The sequence below is a fragment of the Mustela nigripes genome, chromosome 9, assembly GCF_022355385.1.
Source record: "Mustela nigripes isolate SB6536 chromosome 9, MUSNIG.SB6536, whole genome shotgun sequence".
NCBI classification, from domain to species: domain Eukaryota; kingdom Metazoa; phylum Chordata; class Mammalia; order Carnivora; family Mustelidae; genus Mustela; species Mustela nigripes.
In genome coordinates, this window is record NC_081565.1 from 20102882 (window position 1) to 20121831 (window position 18950).

The 18950-nt window shown below is 41.7% G+C and overlaps 1 protein-coding gene across 1 annotated transcript in view; it reads right to left on the bottom strand.

Annotated features, from left to right (window-relative positions):
- Nucleotides 1–2242: 2242 nt before the first annotated feature.
- Nucleotides 2243–18950, bottom strand: part of SLC31A1 (solute carrier family 31 member 1) — a 42831-nt gene continuing 26123 nt past the window's right edge. The window contains exons 2-5 of the mRNA XM_059411032.1: nt 10044–10207; nt 9362–9434; nt 6897–7065; nt 2243–5575 (exon numbers count right to left, since the gene is read on the bottom strand). Of these exons, the coding sequence (XP_059267015.1) occupies nt 5374–5575; nt 6897–7065; nt 9362–9434; nt 10044–10142 (543 nt within the window). The 5' untranslated portion in view covers nt 10143–10207 and the 3' untranslated portion in view covers nt 2243–5373. The remainder of the gene's footprint in view (nt 5576–6896; nt 7066–9361; nt 9435–10043; nt 10208–18950) is intronic.

Genomic DNA, 18950 nt, shown 5'->3' on the forward strand with positions numbered 1-18950 from the left:
CTTTGAAGATGGATACAATCCTTAAAAAAATAAAAAATGTGAGAGAGGCAGGGAAAGGAGAATATATAGTTTCTCTTCTTCCTCCAACTATTCTTACAAAAATCTTTATTCTCCTAGTCTGATCAAGGACCTTCAATTTTGTTATTTTACAGTCTTCAAGACACATCAAGCCAGGCTCTAGATAGGAAAACTGAGTAATATCACCTTGAAGCCCACAAAGGCCAGTATGGAAGGGCAAAAAAGAAAAAAAAACCAAAGCCGGGAGAAACCAGCCTCTGCCTTAAGCTCTCCCTGGCTTCCCAGCACATAGGCACAGAAGCATGAGAACATTGGTGCCTCCTAAATTTCGCTTCTCTCCTGACTGGCCAACACTCAAGAGGGCTCTGTATGGAGGCACCATACTGAGTGCTGTCTGCTGATTGTCTCAATCTTCAACTCCTATGAGGAGAGTACTAGATGCTCAGCTAATTAAGGGATAGAGCTGAGACTTGAACCCAAGCATCCGATCTCTGAACCCAAATTTCTAAACTTTATTGCTACACTGCTTTCCTAGTCTGCCCCCCACTGGGTCTAGAAAGTGGGGTTCACAGAGGTGGAGGGAGAGGATGCTGTTTCAGTTCTCAGGAAATTTTATCTATCTTACTATTTTAACTATAAAGAATGAGACATTTGCCAGATTAGATAAGGGCTTACTTGTTGCCCTTATCTACTACCTATGACAGCTATAAATCCTTTCAGACACAACTGAAATTACGTGCATGGGTTCTCTTATTCCTCAGGTCATAGGGTGCATGTCTAGAAGATTGTCAAGTGCTTGTGAAGAGGTATTGAACTCACCCGGAAGAGCTTACCTTTAGTTTTCTGAAAGCTGGAGTAAAAATAATCAAAAAGTTACTATGGTTTGGTTGCCTGTTAAGTGCTAGGTGCTTTATATATATTGCTCCTAAGTTGAAAATGGTGCTATTATTGCATTTTTATAAATGAGAACACTAAGGTTTAGGGATTATTAAAATCACTTGTCCAAGGTTACACTTCTGATAAGCGGGGGAGTCAGGATTCGAACCCGGACATGCTTGACTCCAAAGTCCCTGCTCATCATTCTACACTATGGAGGAGAATAGAAATGGTACTGGATGGTAAGATGCCTTCTGGGGGCCAGCAGGAGGGGCAAATAACACCAGCATTCTGGCATTACTGAAGGGACAGACAGGGCCAATACTCATCTCGAGGCTTGGCAGTGGAGATCCTTAGAGGCCCAATTCAGGGCCTCTTTCCTGACAGCATAACCACAGAAGTGATTATATGAGATGATGTGTTAGCTTTTAGAATTCTTGGTATACTGAGAGATTTGCTGCTTCATGAAGACCCTTGACTCCTGTGCAAAAGGTCATGTAGATCTGGCAGTACTAACTTACCATTTAAAAAAAAAATTGTCTCTCTCTTTTTTTGTTTTAGTTTTTATTTATTTGACAGAGAAAAAGAACAAGTTGTGCGGGGAACAGCAGAGGAAGAGGGAGAAGCAGGCTCTCTCCTGAGCAGGTAGCCAGATGTGGGGCTCAATCCAGGATCATGACCTGAGCCGAAGGCAGGTCCTTAGACTGAGCCACCCAGGGCCCCCTAGCACATCACTTATTTTTATTCATTTATTTTTGGTGCAAAAAGGTGATTTTATTAAAGCATGGGGACAGTACCTATGGGCAGGAATTTTCTGCTTGTCATTTTAAAGATTTATTTATTTGAAAGAGAAAGAGAGTGAGCAGAGGGAGAGGGAGAGACAATCTTCAAGTAGACTCCCCACTGAACACAGAGCCCCACACCTGCGTTTGATCCATGACCTCTCAGATCATGACCTGAGCTGAAACCAAGTCAGACACTCAACCAACTGAGCCACCCAGGTGCCCCAAGCTTGTCATTTTAAGTAGAGTAAGAGGAGAGTGAGATGAAAACATAAAGGGATCTTGCCACTTAAAAGACTGACATCTTAAAAATTGATGGTTGGGGTGCCTGGTTGGCTCAATCATTAAGTGTCTGCCTTCATGGGATCCAGCCCTGCATCGGGCTTCCTGCTCAGCAGAAAGCCTGCTTCTCCCTCTTCCTCTGCTGCTCCTCCTGCTTGTGCTCTCTCTCTTGCTCACTGTATCTCTCCATCAAATAAATAAATAAGATCTTTAAAAAAAAATGATGGTAATGGCCAATGAAGAGACCACTTATTCTGCTATCACTCTAGGTAGAAAGACATGCGTAGAATCACAAAATCAAAATATTTATTTTGTTCTGTTACATATGACACTGTTAAAATATTCCTACTACAGCAATACTGCTCTCCAGGAGCTAACAATCTAAAATGGTCAACATGAATTGTAGACTCAGTGATTAAGGCATTATATCAAATGCAGACTTTGTATCTTTAGATGTCTCTTCTGAAAGAAGCAGCTGGAGAGAGCAGGATCAAAATAAAATGACATGAACGTGTAACCCCTGCCCCCTCCCCTTCCAGCTCCTTATATAAGAAACCCCTTGTGGCTAGAACCCAAGCCCAGAGCCTCACAGTCTGAAATAGAATTCCAGACAGCCCTACCATAGAAGTAGTGAAGAAACCTTAATTTCTAATTCCCTGGTGGACAAGAGGATTCCCCATTTGTGGGCAATGAGGGACTGAGTGTTCCTCCAACATAGACTGGAGATAGCAGTTAAGATTCTGTGACTCTGCGGATGGAACCAGTAGGTAGCCCTTTACCAGCCTTCTAGCAATTCCAACAGGACAGTTTCTCCCCGAAGGGTACGTCAGGTCTCTACTAAGTTTCACAACTTCCGGTTGGTATCTATCTCCTCTGCCTCAGGAGGGCTAGGGAGATTTCATAAACTAGACACATGGGATTAAACTGAAAGAAAGGGAAAGGAAAGAATAAGGGGCCAAAGAAATGGGGATACAGGTTTCTAAGACATGTGAACAGCGAAGGAGGAAAAGATTTTGGATCTTTTGGATCTTGGTTCTTTTGGATCCAAAAGAACAAAGAAGTCAGGCACTAAATTCCAAATCAACAGGGATACAGAAATGAAAGTCAATGAGATCATTATCCCAATCCAAGAGCTCAAGAAAGATGGAATTTAAGCTTTAAATTTTTTCTCCTTCATAACTTCTTCCTTTGGCAACGTAATCCAAGAACTGCTGGAATTCAGGTTTTTTGTGACACTGTCATAAACAGTGAAAACCTATCCCAGACTGATGTTTCTCCATTGAGTTTCAAATTCACAGCATTTTGTCTGAACTGGCCTTGATTTTTCTTACCTTACTGATAAGGTCCTGTTTCTGAAAGGGTATTTTATAGCAGCCAAGATTTCTAGAGAGCAAGCACCAGGGTCACTATTCCATCGAGTCTTCTTTTATTTCGCACGGTTTTTTATTCCTTGGCTACTGAGATAATAACTGGGACTTGTCACTAGTCCAATAACTTGGACTCTGTCACTACCCGTCATGCACCGCGCTCGTGCGAAGTAGCAGCCCCACAAGGGGCTGGAATGAGAGAAAAGCACAAAACTCTAAATGTTGGTTCTCAGATTTTACCCCTGATCTGGTAAACTTGTAACCTTCTCTTGGTTTAAAGCCACGGAAATACACATTCCTTGCTCTCCAATATTTAACTGGCACCCAGAGAGAACGTACAAACTCCAAAACCACAGCAGAGGCCAACAGAACAGTTGTGTGTTGTGTCCTCTGCCCTGAGGCACGATTGGAGTCTAGCACCAAGGAGGGCAGGATTAACAGACTAATACGGGAAGAGTCACTTCACACAGGTTGTCTGGACTGGGGACCAGACTGTAGTGTAAACTCACAACAGAACAGAATAAAAATCCAGTATGGTTCTTCAATGAGAAAAAGAAGTTTGGCCACATGTGATCTATTGAAACCCCCAAGAGTAACAAAGACAGTCACAGAGAGGACGAGGATCTGCTTGGTGTGGACATGGATGCTGGGCCCTGAGGAAAATCTGGCCATCAGCAGACCATACCCTAAACCTCTCCAAAGGGAGGGCTGGGCTTCTGCCCTTCTGACCCATGACTGGGTGATTTTATACTGCAGATCAAAGGTCTTCCTCAATCTTCCAGCTACTTCCAAGAAACCACAGACCTTTAAAATTAAAGACTAGTGATTTCATACATACTGATAAATGTTACTCTGGGCACAGGCCCTGGGCACACGTACACAAACCTGGAGCTGAATACATTTGTGGAATGATTAAGTATTGACCAGCACGAGTGCTGGTATTTAGTACACGAGTGAAGCTTAGACATACCAAATCGTCAACTCAAATTCCTGTGCCCAGTACCAAGTAGCTCACCTCACCTGGTGACACTTCTTTAGTTTAAAGCAGAGATTCTCAAAGTGTGGTCCCCCGGCCATCAGCAGGAACATCACCTGGGAACTTGTTAGAAATGCCAATTTTGGGGCTCCGGGTTGAGGCCTAGAAACTAGTGTTTTAACACTTGTTTTAACAAGCTCTCCATGTGATTCTGATGCCGGCTGAGGTTTAAAAACCACTGGTTTAGAGGCCAACATGTGAAGACAGGAACAAAAGAAAACAATTCCCACTCTTTTGCTTCATTCAGCTGCGATAATCCAAGGTACCAAAAGTAAAATATCAATGGTTTTATTTTAAAATATCTATTTCTATTTTTCTCAAATTGATTGTCATCATTTCTTTTTTTGATTGACAAGTTCATTCTGATCAAAATGTTAAGTAGGAACACAAGCCGATGAGTCAGCCACCCAAGAATGTACACACACTTTTGCAAGCTCCAGGCCCATATTTAGTCTCAAACCACCCTTCTGCAAACTACCAAGATTTTAGTACCACACATCACACCGAAAGGCACAATGTACTTCATACTCCTTGCACACAAAGACTGGGACTCACTTTTCAATGTGAAGTTTGGGTTCTGGGTTTAGTGGGACAAGAATTTCCCTCAGTTGCCTAGCTGAAGTGAATCTCTCTCCATGAGAAAAAACCCACCAAATTCACATTCTGTCTATTCTCCAAATAAAACAGGAGACTCAAAAGGAAGCAGGTGATCAAGTCACCGAACAGAAAGCTACCTGGTTTGGACAAGAACATATAATTTGGATCTAGGATGATGGGGGAGGGTGGACATCTCCTGAGGGAATCTCAGCTCATTAGAAAAAAAAAACAGGGATGTTATCACTTTAGCTCAGAGACTGTAGGCTAAACCTCTGTTGAGAAGGGGTGTGTGTGTGTGTGTGTGTGTGTGTAAGGAGATAAGGAGCAAGAAGGGAAGACTGGAGTAGGAATCATGTCTTTCAGTCTTGAACTGCTTCCCACTGCAATCGATAAGGCCGCACCATGGAGTTTAACGTTAATGGCAATGCTCTGTGATGTCCACGACCACTGCCTTCTTCCAGCTGAAGAGGAAGTACCCAGTGCCGGCCCCGGCTGCTACCGCAATGCAGAGGTAGCCATTGTAGGTCATGAAGATGAGCATGAGGAAGTAGCTGATGACCACTTGGATGATATGCAGCACTGTTTGCAGGAGGTGAGGAAAGCTCAGCATCTGTTGCCTGGAGAGTAAACAGGGACACAACTATCAGGGACCCTTAGGAGTGCTCGGGCAGCTCTGCAGATCGGGAGAAAGGGGGAGCAGCTGTGGTTAGGAGCTCAGCTTGAACCGGACTCCTCCACAGCCATCCCGGCAACTCATGGCTACTTGTGTCTTACGTACGTTGTTTATGGTCCCTGGAAATGAAACATGATGGGGCTGCCTGGATAATAAGTATTGGCCAGATATGGTTCATTATCAGCAGGAGGAACCCCCTTTGGGAGGAGAGGAGAGGAAGGAGGACTAATCTCCTAATTTACCTCTCCCTTGGCTTCTAAAAGGAAAGCCCTAAACCCTCTCCTACTTATTTGAACATGTTCAGGACTTCCACCTTGGCAACATTCATATTCTAAAGAATGGAAAGAGAATTGAGGGCTGGGGGGTACAAAACAAAGTACTTAACCAGGCGTTAGGAAGCTTGGCTAGCCCCTCGCCGCTCGCTAGTTCTGTCACCTCCAGTAAGTCACACGTTTGGGCCTCAAGAAGCTCATGCGTTACAATGGGAATAAATAACACTGTGGTTACTTGAAAGCAGCACACTGGTCCATTGGAATCCTTGAACTACAATTCAGTTTAAGGCCTATACTTCTGTTAAAACTCAAGAATCCCAAAAAGCAGGTGACTGGGTGATGGACATTGGGCAGGGTATGTGCTATGCTGAGTGCTGTGAATTGTGTAAGACTGATGATTCAGACCTGTACCCCTAAAGCAAATAATACATTATATGTTAATTAAAAAAAAGAATCCCAAAAGGCACCTGCCAATCTAATTTTCCAAACGATTCCAGTAGTTTGGAAAACTAGCAGTCATCCAAATGCTTTTGTGGACAGAATACAGACATCTGTACATCTTATACTGTAAACAAAATGAAAATAGAGCTGGGGGATGCAATTTTTTATAGAAAAGAATCAAATGGATTCTGCCATTCTTCTATACCCTGACCTGAATTTCTTTTAATGTGTGTATTATTATTATTATTAATATTATTTATTATTATTTTATTTTCAATTTGGGCAAATATTTTAAAATATAAACTCCTTACCTTCTTCCACAGTGACCAAGCTTACAATTCAGAACAAATATTCGAGCTCAGGAGGGTTCCTATGATTCCTCCTTTGGCCTGCTTAGGATTCACAACCCAAGCCTCCAGAGACGGTTTTCACCAAGATCATGCAGAATCACTACTAACTCAACAAGAGGGCTATTACCAATAAACAGCTGCTTTGGTGCTTAACTCGTCCAGCCTTCCAGAACTTCAGTCTGGATCTGTTCAGTCTTCTTACCCAACAGTTTTGTGTGTCTCCATGAGGATGGTTCCATTTGGTCCTGGGACGGGCATGGAATTATAGCGGATGCTGACTTGTGACTTGCGCAGCAGGCTCTCTCGGGCGATCTTGAGTCCTTCATAGAACATGGCTAGTAAAAACACTGCCACGAAAGCTCCAGCCATTTCTAAGTGGGGAAGGAAAAGATGGTGGTATGGTCATATATGCGAAGTCACTAGTCGGTTTGCTGTCCAAGCTAGAGAGACAACACAGAAGAGGGCTACTCTCAATTTCCGAATACGTTATATTGCTACATTTCTACTTGCACAGACAGACAAGAGAGACAGACAGAAGAGTGAAGATGGTGTTAGAGAAAACCATTGTCTCTACTGGAGAACATATTCATTTTCTGATTATAACACAAAAAAATCATCTGAACGATAATGACCTTCAGGTCTGGCTACCTGGTGTCATAAATTGGCTTGTTATGACACAATGTAGAATATGCAAAAGGGGAATAAAACATCATGTTAAAGTGTTGACTATTTCTTTGAACAGAGCGGGGGGAAAGGGAGAGAAAAATCAGGAAACAATTATAGAGAAGACACGGATGGTTGGGGTTGGGGGTGTGTGGGTGAAATAGGTGATGGGATTAAGGAGGTCACTTGTGATGAGCACTGGGTAACCTATGGAATTGTTAAATCACTACACTGTATACAATACTGTCTGTTAGCTAACTAGAATTGAAATAAAATAAAAAAAAAACCAAAATACTATTTTTTTAAAAGATTTTATTTATTTATTTGACAGACAGAGATCACAGATAGGCGGAGAGGCAGGCAGAGAAAGATAGAGGGGGAAGCAGATTCCCTGCAAGCAGAGAGCCTGATGTGGGGCTCGAACCCAGTACCCTGCGATCATGACCTGAGCTGAAGGCAAAGGCTTAACCCACTGAGCCATCCGGCTGCCCCTAAAATACCATTTCTTGAACAGACATTTCAGTTCTTTTTTTTTTTTTTTTAAGATTTATTTATTTTTATTTGAGAGAGAGAAAGAGCACGAGCAGGAGTGGGGAATAGCCGGGGGAAGGAGAGAGAATCTTCAAGCTGACTCCATGCTGAGCGCGAAGCCCAACAGTGCTCAACCCCAGGACTCTGAGATCACGATCTGAGCCAAAATCAAGAGTTGGACGCTTAACTGACTGCACCACTCAGGCGCCCTCAGACATTTCAGTTCTAAGTCTTTCATACTGTGAAGTGTTGGTAATCCTTCAAATATACGCAAACTGCTGATTTAACACACTACATGAACTATATGACCCCCTCTTTCCTCAAATTGATTTTGTGGCTCCGAAGATAGACCTGATCCTTAAAACAGTCCAACTGACAATGGAGCTTGTGCAATTTGAACTTAAGGCATGCTCACTCATCATTATAGACACACAAAAATGGGTATCAGTTATCCCAAAAGTAGGTCTGACAGTAAGATGAGCCATGCCAAGAATCAGGAAAGAGACCAGTATGGTATGCTAGAAAGAGCACTGGAGAGGGCAGACCTAGAAAGTCTAGGTCCCTGTCCAACCTCTGACACAGCAACGCTCTGTGATTTAGGGCTAATCATTTCAGTATTTGAGTCTTAATTTCTCTGTAAAATGGAAGGATTGTACTTGATCAACAGTTTTCCACCCAGGGTTATTTTGTGGTCTGTTTGCCCAAAATGCTTCTTATATCATTTTAACTTGACTATAGTCTTATGTCCAGGATCAATAACTTACCAAATAAGAAAGCACTCAAAAAAAGGATGAAAGGATGGGGCGCCTGGGTGGTTCAGTGGGTTAAGCCGCTGCCTTCGGCTCAGGTCATGATCTCAGGGTCCTGGGATCGAGTCCTGCATCGGGCTCTCTGCTCAGCAGGGAGCCTGCTTCCCTATATCTCTCTCTCTCTCTGGCTGCCTCTCCGACTACTTATGATTTCTCTCTGTCAAATTAATAAATAAAAGCTTTAAAAAAAAAAAAAAAGGATGAAAGGAAATGGATTGTGAAAGACTCTTATCTGGTATCTAAATTATTTTCCAGAAACTCTAAAACACACGCATGTTATTCTTATTTATTTATTTATTTATTTATTATTTTAAGTAGGTTCCATACCCAGCATGGAGCCCAAGGCAGGACTTGAACTTACAACCCTGAGATCAAGACCCGAGTTGAGATCAAGGGTTAGATGCTTAACTGACTGAGCCACCCAGCCCCCCAATAACATATACATGTTATTTAAGAGAGGTTTACTGTAGAACTGTAAGAGAGGTTTACTGTAGCATTGTGTATCCTTACCTTCTGGGTAGGTAAGAGGAAGATGTTTACGTATCATAACCATAACTATTCAGTACTTATGGGAGGAAGAGGTGCCAGGTTTCCTGATTCTTTGTCACTGTCTCTTATGTGAGTGTCCCCTCTGAACACCACCTGATGAGGGCGGCTTACTCACCTCCAGCTGTATTGATGACCAAACCAGAAAACAAGAGCTCCACATTCTTGAAGCCGAAGTAGAAGGTCATATTCTGCCGGTAAACCATAACAAGTCAGTCAGAGAGGACTGAAGATTCTACATGAGAATTTCACATCAAGAAGCTGAGAGCATTTCAAAGGGTCAGATCGAAATAGTAAGAGACATTCATTGAAGTAGGAGGCTTTCTCCTTTATCTCAGCATTCCTACAGCAGACATCCTCTACAAGTACTCTCCCTTGCTTCCTTCCCAAACCCAACCTTTTCTCTCTTTTTAATTTTCATTCCAGTATAGTCAACATGAGTATTATGTAAGTTTCAGGTGCACAATCTAGTGATTCGACAATTCTATACATTCCAGTGCTCTTCGTGGTAAGTGTACTATCTTTTCTATACAAAGCATGTAAACCAGAACTTAATTCAGAAAAGGGTCAATTCTGAAAGGAAGGAATACAGCAGAGGCCTAGAAATCCTGGTTCTGGTGTGACTCTGAAATTAACCTGCTGCATGATCTTGGGCAAATTACTTGTCTTGTTTGAGTCTATCTGTGCTTTTCCTCATGGGTAAACTTGACCTTTAAAGATAATAACCTGCCAGTCCTGAAACTCGATTATTTCTATTACCCAAGTGGGCGTAAAAGGGCAGCCTCTCCTGTGGCACTTACCATCATCATGTCGCCCATTCCCTCGCCATGGGAGTGGGAGTGGGAGGCTGAAGTGGTTGGGTGATGATGGTGAGAAGGTACTGTTGTGTTGTGAGCCATGTGGCTTATCTCTTTATGGTGGGAATGGTCCAGGTTTCCAGGAAAAGTTGAGTCAGCAGAAGATTCTTTTAAGAAAAAGAATTATGTATAATAAGTTCACAGTATACAACCTTGATGCTTCTTGAAAAAGATAATTAAGTAAGCTCTATGCCCAACATGGGGCTTGAACTCATGACCCTGAGGTCAAGAGTCACATGTTCTACCAACTGAGCCAGGCAGGTGCCTCTAAAATTTTGATTCCTGATAATTATTTATTTTTGTGGGATTTCATCTAGCAGGGATTACCTTCGGAGACAGTGGCACAAGAGATTTGCACCTAGGGTTTCAGAGACATAAACCTTATTCTGCAAAGTCGTTCCTTTAACAGATGTGGCCAATGTTCAAATATAAATCTAAGATAAGGAGAAGAAAAGTAGTTTCTTTGGGTTGCAGGAAACAGATAGTTTTTTTTTTTAAGATTTTTTATTCATCTATTTGATGGACAGAGATCACAAGTAGGCAAAGAGGCACACACAGAAAGAGAGGAAGGGAAGCAGGCTCCCTGCTGAGCAGAGAGCCTGACGTGGGGCTTGATTCCAGGACCCTGGGATCATGACCTGAGCCAAAGGCGGAGGCTTTAACCCACTGAGCCACCCAGGTGCCCCAGGAAACAGATAATTTGTAATAGAGGATAAATTGATGCCATTAATGAAATTTAACTGTTCTAAGGCTTTCTAATCTAAATGTCAGGAGCTAAAAAGCAAGTGCTTCAAATAATTCACCTAATTGGATGGCCTGTGTTCAATCAAGATATTTAGAATACATTTTCACATACAGGACAACCAACCTTTGGCTAATTTAAACTTGAAGGAAAGGTCTATTACTGCCCTGGGCAAGCAGTGTGCTCAGAAGATACAATTTCAACCCCAGCTCAGCATTAGAGCTAAGAACACTGAAAACAAGGTATAAATTGAATGTTCTCTATTAAATTAAGTCCAGATAACTGCATATTCAGCCTTATGTCTTTACTACCACATCACTGCTTTATTGCAAAGTCCATCTGGGACAAAAATGAAGTAGCAAAAATGCCTGTAGCTGGTGTGGGGGTGGGGAGTGGAAAGTTGAGGAGGGTGGAAAGGCAGGTGTTGGTGGATTCTCTTTATGTGTCCCTTGACTCTAGTTTGTGGAGGAAAGAGGGCTTTAGAAATTCCCAGTAGGGGGAGGATGCCTGGGTGGCTCAGTTGGTTAAGCTTCTGACTCTTGATCTCAGCTCAGGTTTTGATCTCAGGGTTGGAAGTTCAAGCCCTGAGTTGGGCTCCATGCTGGGTGTAGAGTCTACTTAAAAAAACTCTTAAAATTAAAAAAAAAAAAAAAAAAAAAGGTAATGAAGAAGAAAAAGAAGAGAAAAAAGAAATTCCAGGGGCACCTGGGTGGCTCAGTGGGTTAAAGCCTCTGCCTTCAGCTCAGGTCATGATCCCAGGGTTTTGGGGTTGAGCCCCGCTCTGCTCAGCGGGGAGCCTGCTTCCTCCTCTCTCTGTCTCTGCCTGCCTCTCTGCCCACTTGTGATCTGTCTGTCAAATAATAAAGAAAGGAAGAAAGAAAGAAATTCCAAGTAGGTATTCATGTTCATAAGCTGAGTGTGCCTCTCATTCCATCAATAAATATTTTAAGCTCCTACTATGTGCCAAACTCTTGAGTTAAAAGCTAATAATTCTGTGAGTAAGATAAACAAGGTGACTCATGGAAAGAAAAACAAGAAAGTAAACAAAGCAATCTCATGGTGTGATTAGTGTGATGAAGGAAACAAACAAGGTAATATGGCAACATCACTAAGAGGTGGAGAAGAGGCATACCTTAGACAGGAAATCTATATAGATCCAGGGAGTCATATATAACTTAAAAGCACAATTATTCAGCCACCTAGCTCCCCCTCTTCAATCTCCCATCTCATGATTCTATGAAAGCAAGCTCAAGAAACAGGATTGCATTTCTAGTAAAGGACAAGGCAAAGCATCAGTAAGGGAGAATCAAAGTTCAACTGTGAATGTAAATAACTTTCATGGCAGACACTATATTACTTCGTAATTACAGAGCTTGACAATCTGGTATTATTAATACCATGGACATAAAGGACATACATAATAGCCTTTTTGTCCATAAAGTTTTTATAGCAAAGAATAAAAAACACCACACAAAAATAATCAACACGACAGCACCCATAAAATTTCAATGATGGGAAAAATGGTAAGGGGGCAGCAGTTTTCAGTGAAAGAATCGGGGTAGAATGGAGAGATCCCTGGTGTCTGAGTGATGACAGATTACAGTTTTTGAGCTAGGCAAGTACAGCAAAGTAAGAATAAAAAGACTTTTGCCAGCCAGGAAGACAGAATACATCCTCATGAAGACACTCAAGTAGAAGTCACAATTTGTTCTCTTCCAATAAGGTTTGGAAAGTTATTATAGCAAAATAAAACCATAAAGGATAACTTCATTTCACATTATCAACCTGAATCCTGGCCATCAATTCAGTGATTATTTGCAGTGCCTTCTGGTGTAAAAGACTGAGGGAGATACAGACATGAACCAGACATACAGTCTTTCCCTAAGGAGCCTCAAGGCTAAATCCTAAAAGAGGGACTGAACAATTATCATTTTTCATTTTGGGCATAAGAAGACATGTATAGGTCAGTTTGTTTTTATTTATTTATTTGAAAGAGACAGAGACAGAGAGAGTGAGCATGAGCTGGAGGAGCAGCAGAGGGAGAATAAGACTCCCCCGCTGAGCAGGGAGCCCAACATGGGGCCTGACCCCAGGACTCTGAGATCATGACCTGAGCTGAAGGCCGATGCTTAACCAACTGAGCCACCTAGGAGCTCCTAAAGGTCAGTTTAAAAAGCAAATCTTAGCACCACAAACTACTTAAGATCTGTACCCTAGAATATCCCTGATTTATTTTCACATATTCTTCCCATCAACAGTTTTTAAGACCCACAGTTTCCTAATTGTTCAGGTACTTCATTACCAGTCAGAGACACCTGCTAAATGAAGACATGTAATCAAATCTCTTCACACAAATCGCTGGCCCAATAATTCATTTGTATAAATCCTTAGAACACGCTTCAAAGTATGCACCTGTTCTGAAGTGTCATCTTTGTAGGATAAATTTCACATTCAAAAATACTAGGAAATAGAGGAGGAATAGAATCTACTTCCTTTCATTGTGAGTAGACAATGGATTTCTTGTAATGGAATCCTAGGCAAGGCTTGCTCAATAGTATACAAATAGGAAGGTACAAATCTGGCAGATTAATGTGCAAACATATACCATAGGCACAAACTCAAACTAATTCTGGTAAGCCCTTCGGCTTACTAAAAGCCTGCTCCAGGGAAGATGCCAAACTCCAGTGATATATATAGATCTATAGATATCTATATCTATAAGTATGACTTATTATTAAAGCATAAAAATAAAAGCAATTATATTCTTTTCTCTTCCTACTTGACTTTCTATTGATGTGCCCTATGTATTTGGATAAAGGATCCTCTATAGCAATCAAACACTCCTAACTCATCTCTAAAAGAGAAATTCTACTTACAGGAGGTAATGTGGCAGTTGGTTAGTGTTAGTCTGGTTTCTTCAACAGCTTTAATCTAAGAAGATCCAAGAAAAGCTTCTTCCAGAATAAAAATGGGTATTGAAATGAGAATAAATAAAAAACAGCAACACAGCAATACCATTTGCTGTTTTGATTTGTAATCTGAAAAAAGTGGTTTGATCACCAGCTGTGCTCTTTTGTCTTTGCTTTATTCAAGCTTCTCTAGACTCCACAGCCAACTTTAACCACTTGCTGCTGTCCAAGAACTGTTTCCTCTAACGTAGCTCCACGTCATTGTCTCTCAGAATTGGGGTCAAGGTCTATAAAGTGGCTGTTCTGTGCCTTTTTATGGAATCAAGTTTCCTGATTTGTAAACCAACTGCAATTAATGGAACTTGTGGATGGGTTAGTAATGATGAGTGACAGGTGGAACCTCAGCAAAATTTTTATATTTACCGATTCACTCGATTTCTGATTTTAGAAAAAACTATGTGAATATGTTAATTCCAGGCTAACCTTCCTGTTGTTGTTTAAAACCTCCACCGTTCACTTCTCTTCTTCTCCTTAGCCTTCAACTTCATTGGATTTACCAGTTATTTATAAAGAGGCATATTAACAACAACAAAAAAATCTGAATACATCACTCAAGGATAAAACAGAAAAGCAAAAAACAAAAACAAAAACAAAAAAAACCCCCAAAAACTCAGGATTCCTGACTTTCAATCTACAATAAAATCCTCCCCCAATATTTAGTTACCAAGGTGTGTTGAGAGCTAGGTGGAAAAATTAGGAACACAGTATTTTCATTTACGTTTTTAAAAAGATTTTATTTATTTATTTGTCAGAGAGACAGAGAGTACAGGCGGGCAGAATGGCAGGCAGAGGGAGAAGCAGACTCCCTACTGAGCAGGGAGCCAATGTGGGACTCCATCCCAAGATGCTGGGATCATGACCTGAGCCGAAGGCAGACGCTTAACCAACTGAGCCACCCAGGCGTCCCTTTCATTTACATTTTTGCCAGTTCAGGCAAACTCATTTTCTCTAACAGAATTTAAGAGAGATCCATACAGGTGAAGCATCTTTGTATTGAAGAATGGAGTGAGAAGCTCAATGACATCTACATCTGTAGAGGACTTTTGACGTGCTCTGGTTGTACAATTCCCTCCCTGGAGTGGAGTCGCCCTCCCTGAGGGCAAGTCCCTCACCATCTCTGGAGCTAGCAGATCATGGAGGTTGCTGGGAGCATGAAGGAGATAAAAGGCTTAGGAAGCATCTAGCAGAATGCCTGACAAATGGCAGTGTTACCACTGTGTGTACTATGAGGGGATAAAAGATCTTACTTAAGGAAACTCCAATGAATAAACCTGGTGGGAGAAGATATAATCAAAATATTAGCTGTTTGCTTCTCTCTCACAAAGTCTTCTAGCCAAGACAACTGTTCAAGGCCCTTCCCACTTATCCTGTCTCCTGAGACCACAAAGTGGCTATTGACACTCACATGGATAGTTCAGAACAGCTCTAGGTCATAAGAACTCCTTCTTCTGGCGTAGGAAAATTCCCCGGAAATATGTCAAGGGTGTTTCTATGGAACTCAGTTCACACAGAATAGCTAAGAAGGGGCGCCTGGGTGGCTCAGTGGGTTAAGCCACTGCCTTCGGCTCAGGTCATGATCCCAGGGTCCTGGGATCGAGTCCCGCATCGGGCTCTCTGCTCAGCAGGGAGCCTGCTTCCTCCTTTCTCTCTCTGCCTGCCTCTCTGCCTACTTGTGATCTCTCTCTGTCAAATAAATAAAAAAAAAGAATAGCTAAGAAGTTGAGTTCTCAGGAAGGCTTATGCTCTTCAGTTTCTAGGGAATATTCATCTCATCTTCAGTTGAGTACTTAAGTTGGCTACAGGCCAACTTGTTTCTCTTGCCCTGAAGACTATTAGATCTGGGGTGCCTGGGTGGCTCAGTGGGTTAAAGCCTCTGCCTTCAGCTCAGGTCATGATCCCAGGGTCCTGGGATCAGGCCCCGCTTCCTCCTCTCTCTCTCTCTCTCTCTCTGCCTGCCTCTCTTTCTACTTGTGATCTCTGTCTGTCAAATAAAAAAATAAAATCTTTAAAAAAAAAAAGATTATTAGATCTGGAAAACGAGATGGCACAGTCCACACTGCACACCATAAGCTTTGCATTTCATTTTGTCTCCCCTTTTCCCCCACTTCGTAAGTATTGTACAGCACGTATACACATAGTTTCCAAAACTTTCCTATACTCAAGGGTCTAATTTCTTCTCCATCTGCTTCTGAGGACCGTCAAAAAAGAAGTTTCCTCTATTCCTGTCCACCTCTTACCTCCCAAAAAGGGCACAATGAAAAGCTTGACAAGAGGACCGGATTGTTTGCAAAGTCTAGCATCTTTAGCAAAATAAACATGAATTTATGAATGGAAGTTAGGAAATGGGCAAGAAGGCTGAATGCTCAAGCCCATCCTGAGTCTTAGCACTGACCTTACTTTTAATAGATTTATTCTAAACTTCCAATTCTTTTTTATTTCCCTTGTACTACACAATGATGGATAAGAAACGGTAATCCACAGGGACTATGGAGATTAGACCCACGACAAAAAGACTACACAGAAGTGGTCAGACATCTGCCATGTTGTCTCTGTTCTCCAGCACAGACCGATAAAATCTGGAGTCTCACACAATTCTTTTGGAGACTACCTACAGAGTTTCCTGATAAAGAAGATTAGGAAGAAAGTTTTTCTTCCGACAACGATTAAGGTCAGGTTCCTTTTTAGATTTGTAGAACCATTAAACTAAAACAAATCTGGTTGCTTGTCTGCTCTTGTAATTTTTTATTTTTATTGGTTACTTATAAGCTTTCAACAGGCATAGATAGGGCACATTCAAGGTCCCAGACACTGTACTACCATAAACAGAGATTCATGCTTATGGACTCTGTTCTCATGATCAAGCAACCAGTTCAACTGGACTAATCCTGCCTTTTGATGACCTGCACAGGGTCAGCAGTTATTCTGAGAAATAGCTCTGGCCTTGTTTCAAGTGCCCCCGTAGGTGAACTTTAAAATTCTCTTGATGGCTTTATGAATTCCACACTCACACTATCTTTTGGGGAGGGAGGTGGTAAAGGAGATGTAGAAGTAAAGAGATTATAATGCATTAATAAAACAGGGCTTAGGTGTCCCTCCACCCCTTGGCATTCCAACCCAATATACTGGAATTGTTTTGGAAAAAAAAAAAAAAAAAAAAAAAAAAAAGTAGTAGCTCCCAGTAAATGGAAAGGGGTAGTATGATGAATATATAGGGGGAAGACCTTTCTCCTTGAAGGCTATGATGCTGTTCCACTCAACCCCACAACCCTGGCCTCACTCTGGTACTCCAAATTGACTGGCAGAAATTTGGTCACAATTGTATGAATGTAACCACACCTCTGGATACTGTAGTTGTCTTTCTTTGGCCAATGTCTTTCTTGAGGTGTACAGTGATCATAAAGATACTTAATGTTACCAATTATATTCACAGAAGGTAGTAGGCTGGAGTAAATCAAAGGCTTACACAGGTTCTCAGACAGAACTGGCAAAAACTTAACAAAGTTCTGCTCCACTGATGTACTAAACACAGTCAGTAAAATGATGAAGTTGAGGTAGAGAGAAAAATAGGTTGGGTCAATAAGAAAAAGAAGTGTTAAAGACCCTAAAATCATACATGCGCGCGCACACACACACACAGATCCCACCGAATATCTTTGGCAGGTGATAAGAGATGACAGGGCACTTGCTATGACTATAGGTTTATAAAGAGAGTCAGAATTTAGGAGTGTAATCGCCAAAACCCCACCACATCACTACCACTACTACCGACAAAAACAAAATCATTTAGATTTTTATCCTTTTAAAAATTCTTTGGGGCTTCTGTATGGCTCAGTTGTTAAGCATCTGCCTTCGGCTCAGGTCATGATCCCAGGGTCCTGGGATCGAGCCCCATGTCTCACTCCCTGCTCACTAGGGAGCCTGCTTCTCCCTCTCCCTCTGCCCCTATCCCAGCATGTTCTCTCTCTCTTGAATAAATAAATAAAAATCTTGAAAAAAAATCTTCAATAAAATAAAGGCCACTGTTTTTCCCTTGTAACTTTTTGCCTTTGTTGATAATAAAAATAACTCCCAGGGATCATCCATAACAAATGTTTCCTGGTTTTTCTTTACGGCCATGGCGGGGCTGATATGAGAAAATGTTAATAGAACTTGGCAAAGAATTAAGGTTGTGACTATGCGCTGGTTTCAATATTATTTTCATTTTCTTCACCATCTACCAAAGTGAGCTCTATTACTTTGGATAGGCTGAGCTTGATTCCCTGAAAAAGCACCTTTCATGGAAAAAAGCCAAACTAGACACGGTCTCCATACTCCAATTAATAGCAGAGTCTACGTGACTGAATTACTCATATATCAGACTGATGGGCTCCACCACAAGTAGCCAACAGCCAGAGTCATAAAGGGGAAAACTACTTCAAACAATTACATTTAAAACTTAAAGAGCCTTCATTTATGAGTGGCCAGTGATCTAGGGAAACAAGAAATGTGGCATGGACTGACAAGTTTAAAAAGTTTAAAATAAAAGAGCAGCTCTGAGTTCCTGAGAGTAGCTCTTTCACTGAGAAGTTCCTGCCTAAGAAGATCTATGTTAGCAGAAAAGGATGGTAACTCAGGAGCTGCCCTATGTTTATTCTAAGGATCCACACAAGATAGACAGCAAACTTGTAATTTGATTCTAATCAGATTAAGACAAGAACTTTGTTTCCCGATACGGGTTCAAGGTCACCCCGTCTATCTTAAATTTCATCTTTCCACGTGTCCAGTCCACCTCATTAAGCTGCTCGCACAGAGCAAGATGGATAAGAAGCCCGATGGGGCAAGACAGGTCATTGCATGGAACCCATTATATAGAGAATATCCAGTCAGGGAGGCTTATCATTTTCAAGAGAAAGCATGCTAAAGACAAACTTCATTTAAAATTTTTAAGGTTATTTATTTATTTATTTATTTGAGGGAGTAAGAGAGTGCAAAAGCAGGGGGAGAGGCAGGCAGAAGCAAACTGCCGCTGAGCAGGGAGCCCTGGATCGTGACCTGAGACAAAGGCAGACATTTAACTGACTGAACCACACAGGCGCCCAACAAACTTAATTTTTAAAATGCCATTATCCAATCTCTAGATCACCTATGCCTTCTGGGCAA